This window comes from Ursus maritimus, unplaced genomic scaffold (genome assembly GCF_017311325.1).
Source record: "Ursus maritimus isolate PB19 unplaced genomic scaffold, ASM1731132v1 scaffold_24, whole genome shotgun sequence".
In the NCBI taxonomy this organism is placed as follows: Eukaryota; Metazoa; Chordata; class Mammalia; order Carnivora; family Ursidae; genus Ursus; species Ursus maritimus.
Window position 1 is genome coordinate 21,189,487 of NW_024424897.1, and position 10,663 is coordinate 21,200,149.

The 10,663-nt window shown below is 53.6% G+C and overlaps 1 protein-coding gene across 1 annotated transcript in view; it reads right to left on the minus strand.

Annotated features, from left to right (window-relative positions):
• Positions 1 to 7,448: 7,448 nt before the first annotated feature.
• Positions 7,449 to 10,663, minus strand: part of IGFBP4 (insulin like growth factor binding protein 4) — a 12,501-nt gene continuing 9,286 nt past the window's right edge. The window contains exons 3-4 of the mRNA XM_040640657.1: positions 10,455 to 10,589; positions 7,449 to 8,693 (exon numbers count right to left, since the gene is read on the minus strand). Of these exons, the coding sequence (XP_040496591.1) occupies positions 8,559 to 8,693; positions 10,455 to 10,589 (270 nt within the window). The 3' untranslated portion in view covers positions 7,449 to 8,558. The remainder of the gene's footprint in view (positions 8,694 to 10,454; positions 10,590 to 10,663) is intronic.

Here is a 10,663-nt window from a genome sequence, read left to right on the forward strand (position 1 = left end):
GAGCTTGGCTTGCAGCAGGCCTGGAGGCCAGGGAGGCGAGCCAGAAGGAGGAAGCAGAGAACATGAGAAGGGAAAGAAGAAGGGAAAATGCCACTCACTTGCTCACTCACCCTTTCACCAAACATGTGCCGAACTGTCATGTGAACAGTGCAGCACTAGGCATCCTGCGGAAGGGCAGGGAATGGAGAAGAGCTCTGCCTGCGCCCCAGGAGAGATGCTCTGTCCTTCACAGCGTCAGATGTGATGCCCGTGAATACTGAGATGGGACCTACACACACACACACACACACACACACACACAGAACTTCCCTCTTCTGCATCAAGACTTAGAAGCCTGAGGGGGTCAGGCAGACGTGGGTGGCAGGTCCCCTCTGCCATTGACCAGCTTCATGATTTATCAAGAGTCGGATGCTCAACCGACTGAGCCATCCGGGCACCCCTATCTCACTTAATCTTGACAGCAATACTACATAAGTACTATTATTTATCCTCATTTGATGGATATAGAACTGTGAAGTGGGAGACTAAGTCAGTCTCTCAGGGTCCAACCTTAATAAGTAGAGCAGTGAGATTTGAACCCAAGCAATCTGGACCCAAACCCATGGTGACGATGACAATAACAATGACATTTGGAGCTTATTGAACCCAAGGTCATCAAGTCCAATCCCTTGCCTCCACATACACCAGGATAAGGCTGTCTGCCCCTCCTTCTTGTCTCTGCCAAACCCCTCCTCTCAAATCAGGGGGTAGGTCCCCAGCACCAGTCTGCTCGGGATGTTGACAAAGTCACCCCTCCCTCTTTCTGCCTGGAAAATGGCACATCTCCCCCTATAATCCCCCACCCAGAATCCCAGAATCTTCCCTCAGGACCTCCGTCCTTCCTCTCCAACTAGAGCCCTTACTTAGCTTCCCCTTTCTGGTGCCTGAAGAGTCCTTTCCTATGGAAAGGGTAGGTGCCCAAACATTCCCCCTGCACTCACTGGGGGATGGTGCACATAGAATATTGCCCTGAGTTCTAATCCACTTCCTCCACCAGCTCTTTTATGCCTTCAGACAAGCAAGTCACAGACCCCAGTGGGCCTCCATTTCCCATCTATGTAATGGGTGAGCTGGAGAAGAACGTCAAGGCTGCTCCCAGCCCTGGTCTTCTTGATAGTGACCTTTCTCTGCCACCAGGCTAGAGCCATCCTCTCTCCCCCCACATGTACCCCTCTCCAGTGAGATGCTGCTTGGCTCTCCCCAAAGCTTCCTGTGTGGTCTTCCCCACCACTACCTCCTACCCTAGAACTATGGGATCTGCCTGTGGGCAGCCTCTGCTTTCCCCCCACTCCTGCCCTCTACTTTGGATTGTGCTGACCCTCCCTTCTTCTGCCAGGGCCCCGAGTCCCCTACAAGGCCACCATCTGCAGAGAACACAAACGGAGTCTAGCCCTTCCCCAGCCTTTGGGGCGGCTCCTCTCATTAGAGCCCCAAGAACATCCCCATGCAGGGATTTACAAAATCCCTTTGCATTTTTTTTTTTAAGATTTTACTTATTTTACTTGAGAGAAAACAAAAGCAGGGAGAGTGGCAGGCAGAGGGAGAAGCAAGCTCCCCACTGAGCAGGGAGCCCAACGGGGGGCTCGATCCAAGGACTCTGGGATCATGACCTGAGCCAAAGGCAGACACCCAACCAACTGAGCCACCCCTTTGCATTTTAAAGGCAAACTTCCCCACCCCTCTCCCAAAAAAAAAACTTTTCAAAACTTTTAAGGACCCAGTTTACATTTCTTACATAAACTCTTCTGGGCCTACTGCCTGGGATTTAGGACTCACCCACCCCTAAATTCGAAATCTCTTTTGGGGAGGGTTTTTGTTTTTACCACAACCCCTCCCTCATTGCATGGGGCAAGGACTGCCCAGGGCTTTTGGAAGTGGGGGTGGTCACAGTTCCGGGCTGGCCCAACCTGACCCCTCACACAGCCAGCGATCAGGCCAGGGTCACTGAGCAGTCACATGTCACTTTGAATGGGAAGCCTTGAACCGAGCCTGAGAAATGAAGTTGGGAAACAGCTCAGCCAAAGGCAATTGGACTTTTTTTTACTTATGGTTTTTGGGGGAAAAAAACCTCTATTGTCCGACTAACCTTCCCTGATGCTGGAAAATTGAATTTATTTCCCGAGTAGTCTGGTCCAATTTCCCCTGGGTGGGGACAAGACTGGGCTTCCCTCCCTGCTGTTCCAACTTAGAAGCTCTGGCTCTGCTCACAGACCAGGACCCAGGAGGGAGGCAGGGACCCTGAGACCTGGCCCTTCCAGGCAGCTAGCCCCCCACCCCACAATCCTTTCCCAGGAAACCCCCATTCCAGCCCCTGCAGGTAAGGAAGCTTTTCCCTCTGTCTCAAGGCCCCCGGGTTCATTGCCATTCTCACTTGCCCAGCAACCTGGGTTTGCTGGGCATCTGTCCTGGCCTGTCCCACACCTACCCCAGCAATCCATGTGTGCCCCTCTGTGTCCCCCAGCTTCCTGCCTCTGTCTCCAGTCTCTCTGGGGCAAGCCACTAGAGGTACAGCTGAGCCCGGTCGCTGCCAGGCCTGCGATGACGGGAACCTGGGGCCCCAGCCCTTCCATCCCAACCCCCAACACAGGAACCTCTCTGTCTACCAAGGCCTAGGAGGCCAAGGGGAAGGGCAATGACCTTGAGGCCACTGCAGGAGACAGTGTACAGACCTAGTCAGCCTTACTTGGCAACCTGCAGCTGAGCTTCACTGCAGAGGTGGGGGAGGGGTTGCTGCTCCCAGAAGAGGCTGTCAGATGGCTGGGGGCTGCCCACCCAAGCCTCAGTGACAGATTTGTCCTCAGCTGGCCAGCGTCCCGCTTCCACCCTTCCTGAGAGAATAGAAAAGTTCCCAGGCCACTAGTGGGTAGAGTAGGAAAGAAGGAAAGGACTCTCTGTCCTAGCCCCAGCACAGAGAACCCCCCAGGCCCTGACTTCCCTAAACTACACCCACCTCCCCTCCTTGGGGGGGGAGCGGTGGTTGCATTAAGTGAAAGAACTTCTGAGATGCCTCCAGCCACAACAGACCCATTTGGTTCCAATCAGAGCAAGTTCCCAGATCATAGAGGGCACATGGGGGAGGGAGGCTGTGCACACAACCTCCCCCACTCCAGCCCCTCCCCAGAGTGCAGCCCCTGTCCTATTAGATCTCCTTTTACCTCCCAGGTGGGTCTCACACAGCCACTGGAAGACTAGGTGAGGCAGGCAAATCTTAGGGGCAGCAGTACAGACCCCAGACCTCTGTCCATGTTAGAAAAGCAGACTACAGAGGAGAGTGGGAAACGGAAGGAAAGAGGGGCCTGGAAGGAGGAGAAAGGGCTGCAAACAGAGTCGGAGCAAGCGAAGTTCCTGGAAACCACCAGGTCCCAAATGGATCTTATCACAAATGCGGAAGCAGGGGTCCTGAGAAGGAAGTCTAATAGAACCACTTACTGAACTCGGCCCCGAGCCCTGTTCATGCATTTCGCCCACCAGTCTTACCAGGAATTATGATCCCACCTTCAACAGATGGGAAAACTGTGGCTTATAGGAGTAGAAGTCCCACCTGCCCAACCTCACCCAGGTGGTAAGCGACCAGGGCCACCATTTTTCCTTCCTTGCTATCTCTAGACTTGGATCAGGTGGGAGCCTAGTTCTGGAGAAATCTACCCTCCCCAACGAGGGAGGTTCCCCAACCCTCACCTGCCCAGTCCCAACTTCTGTCTCCAGGCGCAGGTTGAAAGGATATGAGCCTGAAAAAAAACAGCCTTCCTGGTCATGGCTTGGTGCCAGGGTCCTAATCCTGGCTCTGGATGACTTTGGCACTTGGGTCTCAACCTCCCCACCAATAAAATGGGTCAGTATTGTCTAAAACTGGTTTGGACAGTGATTCTGTGATTCTCCAACACTCCATTTCTATCATCCTAAACAAACCTAGAGGTTACCCTTGGCTTGGGTGGTCTTTAGGAAGAAGGTCGATCCCAATTTCAGAATTTAGAGCTGGCAAGGGAGCCAGCTCTAAAGAGAACGAGGGGACCCAGCCAGCCATGGAAGCCGCTAATCTCCATCTCTCCCTGGGGGGACTTCACTGCCGCCTCCACTGAAAGCAATTTGTCATGCCCTGAATTAAGTGATTCCAACAAGGGTTTAATTTCAGTTTAATGGCTCTGTTTTTATGTGTAATTAAATACCATCACATGGCGAAAATATGTTGTTTGCACTTTAGAGACTGTGTAAGGGCCCGGGAAGCCAATCCCACCGGGTTTCTACTCCCAGGCTCTAGCAACCCCTCCCCTAGTCTGGCTGGAATTGTCCAGGTCGTGGAGAAGGGGGCTGGGGACCTGGGGAAGAGAGGAGGGGTTCAGGGGAGAAATGGTCCTGGTGGCGCCTGCTCACTCAGTAGAGCCTGTTTCTAATTATCCTCGGCACCCCCACTTCTACTCCCTGACCCTAACTCTCTTCAGCCCCTGGGGCCTCAGACATAGAAGGGACAGATCACTCTGACAGTGAAGATCTAATTAGACCCTTGGCTGGCTGAAGTGGTGTCGACTCCCCCCTGCCCCCTCCCCACCGTGGGTATGCCCAAAGGTCTGTCCCATTGTCTCTCCCCCACTTATTGTTCTCATTAAGTCTCTCCTCCCCCGTGAATACACTTCCTCTCCATTGACCCTCTCCCCTGACTCACAAACCACCCCTTTCCTCCCCTCTTCCCTAAGACAGCCCCAGGACCCAACGACCCTCATCTGTCTTCTGTCTTCTGTCTTCTGTCGCAGCTGCCAGCGTGCCTCCCACATCATCTTGACTTTCTCTTTCTAGGTCAGAGGTGACATTGCCATAGGGGTCTGGAATGCAGGGGGAGTTTCTCCAGCTGGGAATGTTGCAGGGTCATTTACCACACAGTCATATCCCCCCCCAGGAAGGGGGGCCAAGCAGACACCCCAAGTCCTGCATGCCTCATAACATTCCTGGAGCAGCTTGGTATAGCTGAATCTGGCCCAGAGGGCAGAGCGGTTGGGACAAGCAGCCTTGTCCTGGAAGGAACTGAAGCCATTGCCGGAGCTGGAACCTAGGGGCCTTCCTAGGAGGAGGGGCCGCAGGAAGCTTGGCCAACTCTTCAGAGATGCCCCCGCCCGAATCCAATACTGGAGTCAATCCAAGTCTCCCCTTTTCTCTCCCTACTCCCACCCTGCTGGCTTGCCGGTGGAAAACCCAGCCCCCAGCCCTCAACGACAGCAGGGCTTCATCTCCACTAATGAGCTGGGAAATGGAAACCAAATGCCTGAAGTAGATGGGCACCAATGGTCTAGGGGATCCTGGTGGGGCGCCTCCCACCCGCCTACTCCAAGCCACAATGGAGGCGAATAACGTTTCTTGGGGAGGCAGAGCAGAGCGCTCAAGGACTTCAGTTTTAAGTTTATCTGGGTAGGTCCCAACAGGACACCGGAGTTTAGTCCTTGCTGCCTCCTCCCTTCCACCTCTGCCAGACATGCGGATGCCCTGTGGCTACTGGAGTGACGGTCCAAGGATTTGGACGCCACGGCTGGGCAGGAAGGGGGTGGGGCTAGGGGGACTAGCAATTCCTCTCTGGAGCCTCGATCTCCCCACTGCCCGGGACAGTGTACTTCCTCCAGCCTGGCAGTGGTAGAGGGTGTCCACATTGACACGGGGCTGCTTTTATTTCCTTCTTTTTGGACACCTGGGCCCTGGCTCCCAGATCGAGGAGGCAAGCGCCGGGGATGGGTGGGGGGCAGTGTTTCTGTGGGATGTTTCACCCCCTCTCCCAAAGTGCATATCCTCTGTTCTTTGGTGCTTAGGCTCCCACAAATCCTGCAGTGAAGGCCACTCATTCATAGCCGGGAGGGAAGTACATACATACTCTGAGTTTCTCTATCCCTCCCGCCTCACATCACATACATTCACAGATTCGCACAGCCCGCATAAACACGCCCCTCGAATTAGCGTCTCCTCTACACACACCCACGCCTGGTACACATGCGTTCACATCTCACCTTATATATTCGCTTCGTATATTCAAAAGCATCACTTTGCTATATCCACACAGGTGTCCACACACACTCAAACCCACACACACACACACACACACACACACACACATGTACCACAAATATGCAGATATAACAAAGGCACAGCCCAGGCCACATACGCAGCTTCTTCCCAAGCAGATCCAGCTTTTTTTGGAGGCCCACGAGAGGAAAAGGACCTCCTAGTACCCACGGCCAACAGTACCAGGGTAGAGCATTGAGAAGGGGGGCTGGAGAAAAAAGGGGAATTTAAAGAGATGCTTTAGGGAAAGAGATACTCTCTCTACATTTATTTGGTTTAAGGACCTACAACTCGTCAGCCTGCGCCTACCTCCTACCCCAACATGCCTTGGCTTCAGCCCAAGCGGTAGGGGGCTCCATGAAGGGGGGTCAGGGGGCCAAGGCCACTTTATTCTTTAATCTCCTACTGCTGGCAGGGGCTTGTGGTGCCTCAGGGAGACCAGATGGCTGTGGGATGCTGTCACTGAGGCAGAGCTGGAGAGATGCGGGTTGCAGGCCCAGATTTAAGAGGCCAGCTCGTCAGAAGCCAGTGAATTAAAAGGCCTGGGAGCGCCCCTGGTGCTGGGGAGGGGCTAGGAATCCAGAAGACAACCCAACAGGAGGGAACACCCCAGAGTGCAGCAGACATGGTGCACTGGGCCTTCAGGCTGCCCGTGACCTCCTGAGAGGGGGCCCTGACCCAGGCAACCAGCATATACACACACACAGACACACACACACAGCACAGAGATGGGGGAGAGGGCAGTGGGAGAGGACCAGAAATCCAGTCATACCACATGCGCACCAATTCTGGGTCTGGCACCAAAAGCCCACAGCCTGCTGAGCTCAGGACAGCAAGATCAAAGATGCCCCTACTCCCAACCTCTCGGAATCGAATCACGACCCAACTACCCCATTAAGGAATCTAGGCAGTCAGAGCTGTGGAATGTATTGGAGTTTACCCCCTTTCCCCAACTTCAGGGAAGTGCCTCCCCACTAAATGAATACATCAAATCCAGAGGCAAATCCAATCTGCCTGATGCCCTAGGAGATACCGCAGCTTCACACACCACATGATCCCAGAAATAGCCCTGGCCCAGCAGGTCTGTCCTTGCTTGCCCTCCTTCGGAAGCCATTATTTGCCCCCCAGGAGTCTGAACACCCACAGCATGACTTTGGGGACAGGGAAACTCCCTAGGGAGGGGCTACAGGGAAGAGGAGGGTGAATTGGTTGACCCTTTGCAGTCTTCTTACCATGTAGGACAAGTCTGGGGACCACACGATGACCCCCCCCTTCCCACCCCTGGTGCATCCTTGTCTCTAATTATAAATAAATCAACCAAACACAATTGTCTAGATTTTTTTTCTTTTGTTTTGTTCTGTTTTGTTAAAAAAAAAAAAAAAAAAAAAGACAAGACATCATGGCCAACTGGTAGGTCCCTAAGTCTCCTTCCATCAAGTCAAGCCAGAAATTCCTGGAGGGCAGGGAGATATAAGGAGCCAAAGCCACAGGCAGTGAGCCACTGGAAGGATGGAGTCATTCTGGCGACTTTGTGACTGTGACTGCAAACACGGGAGGAAGCAGGACGCCAGGCAAGTCCTTCACCCCCCAGCATGTGTGTCCTCTGTTCCATCAGGCACAGGCAGTCCCATTGTGCATTCTTTCCTCCCACCCTGACTATTCAGAGATGGGCCCCACCTCCCCAGCCCTCTGTCTTGCCTGACTTCTTCCGACCTTCTTCCCTCCCTCACAGCAGGGTCTGGGCAGCCAGGCAACCCAGCAGGTGGCACACCAGACCAAAAGGTGAGCTTGTCTCTATAGGTCCTTCCCCTTGGAGGGGACTGGGGAAGAGAAGAAGGGGAGCCTGGCAGGCTTGAGCTTTCAGAGTGGGTCTGGGACTCCTGACCACTGAATCATCTACCACCCCACACTTTCCCTACAGCCTCTGTCCTCTGACTAAAGTGAGGGGAAGGACAATGGTACAAGGTACAAAAGTCAACGTACATGTCTACTTTCCTTCTCTGATTCTGGAAATGGGATTTCTCTTCCCCCACAAGCTTGTGCTCAGCTAATAGGAAGTGACCCCACATGCCCAAATCAGACAAAGTCAGAATAAGAGCACCCAGGACTAAAAAACTAGAGCTGGCATGTAGTTTGTTGTCAATAAATGTTTTTAGATGGCTGGATGAATGAAGGAAGGAAGGAAGGAAGGAATGAATCCAGGATCAATTTGGAGACATACCAGGGCTCCCCATTGCCACTCTCAGACCTCTCGGACTATCTAAGCCCAAAGACACCCCTAGGCTTTGGCTCACCCCAAGGGCACACCCATGCACACACACACACACACACACACACACACACACACACACACACACAGAAAGGGAAACTTCTGGGCCAGAGGCAGAGCCAGGACTCAGACCCAGGTTCCAGGTCAGCTCTGTAGCCTCTAGGGGATAGGGGTGGCAGGGGGCACGGAGCCCCCTGCCTCCTGTCAGGCCTCACTTGCGGAAGCTGTCAGCCAACTGGTGGCAGTCCAGCTCCCCTTTTGGCTCCAGGCCCCCCGGAAGCTTCACTCCCGTCTTCCGGTCCACACACCAGCACTTGCCGCGCTGCCCATCTAAGGCCGGGTGACACTGCCAAGACAAGGGTATGAGAGGTCAGTTCCCAGGCAGCCTGCCTCAATCCCAGCCCAGCCCAAGTCAGACAGTTGATCCAAGATGGCCTCTGAGCGCAGAGGCTCTTTCATGAGCACGGACCCTCTGAGCTCATGGAGTAGAGAGATCTTCGGCCAAGAAGCGAAGGTTGTCTCAGAGGTCAGCATTGGTCTAGGGATAAAGGGCTCAAGTGTCAGAAGTTTCAGTGGGATAAAAATTGGGGGAAGAAAACACACAGAACTGTACAGCACAAAGAGTGAACCCTAATGTAAACCATGGACCAATATCAGTCCCTCAATTTGTGGTAGCGTATGTACCTCACTAAAGCAAGACGTTAATGGGAAACTGGGGGTGAGGGAGTAGATGGGAACCCTGTACTTTCTGCTCAGTTTTTCTGTAAACGTAAAACTGCTCTAGAAAATATTAATATTAATGTAAATATATTTACATTAATATAAATATTAACTTTTTTTTAATGAGGGAAAAAAGTTTTTAAAAATTAGACAAGGATGGGACACCTGGGTGGCTCAGTCAGCTGAGCATCCAACGCTTGGTTTTGGCTCAGGTCATGATCTCAGGGTTTTGAGATGGAGCCCCGAGCAGGGAGCCTGCTTGAGATTCTCTCTCTCTCCCTGTCTCTCTGCCCCTCCCCCTGTGCTTGCTCGCACTCTCTCTCTCTCTCTCAAATAAATAAATAAAATCTTCTAAAAAATGGGACAAGGATAAAATTGGTGTTGGGATAAAGCTTGTGAGTAGGTTTGGCACCAGTTTGAGGGGCCCTTTCCGGTCCTGCACTCATTGCACACCACCCCATAACCTCCTCATGCCATCCTGGGATTTGCAGACCCGGCAGCAGCCCTTCTCCTCCGACCTAGGCCTCTATTGGCTGAGTAGCAGCCCACTTTGTGGATCTCCCTGTAGAACATGGAGTGGGAGAATGCATGTGTCTATGCCCACAAAGAGCTGGAGAAAGACCCAGGCCAGGACTCCCCAGGCCACACCCAGCACAAGGCTCTGCCCAGATACGTCACCCTTCTGAGTAAGCGCCCCTCTCCTGGGTCAGAGATGGGGCTGAGGCAGGCCCACCTTGCTGAACATCCTTGCCTCTTGAGGGCTCATCAGAGGGACCCATGTTCCAAGGGCATGAGGGAGTATGGAGGTCCCCGCATTCATGTTTTCTCTCCTGCCCCCCTCCATTCTCTGCTTCCATCCAAAGCTCCCATTCCCAGCTGTTAGATCTGGCTTCACCTCCATCCTGACTGTACCCCAGGTGGTTTGGTTACTCAGCTTAGGGGAAGGGGCAGGCTGAGTTTCCTCCTTAACCCTTCATGACTGAGCCCCTCCATCCCCAAATGAAACCTAAGACAGTCTATGGCGAAAGAGAACTACTCATAGAACGGAGTGCAGATGGGGAATGAGAGAGTGCTGGGAGGTAGAGGTTGGCAGGGGTGCTAAATGGTGAATCCAGAGGTGATGGAAAGAGCCCTGGATGGAGAGGCAGGACAGCTGGTCTGCCATTAACTCACTCCGGGACTTTGGGCCTCAGTTTCCTCATCTCCAAAATGAGTGTGGTGGGCAAAATAAGCTGAGGCTTTAAGGCTGGGGGAGGGTCCAAGGGGTTAGGTTTGGGTGGGGAGGTCTCCCCCTTCCCGAGATCTCCTTCCCGAACCATCTTGTAGAGAGACCAAGAACGCCCCACGAGCTGAGGCCAGGACGGAGCCAGCAGGAATGAAGACCCACCTGCTTCGGGTGGAAGTTGCCATTGCGGTCGCAGTTGGGAATGGGGATAATGTAGAGGTCCTCGTGGGTGCGGCTCTGTGAGGCGGCCAGCCGCTCCAGGGCCCGGTGCAGCTCGCTCTGGCAGGAGCCCTGCGGCTGGAGGAAGGGAGAGTGAAACTGCTTAGCAGAAGGAAGAGAAATAGGAAGACCAAGGCTGGGGGGGGGGGGGG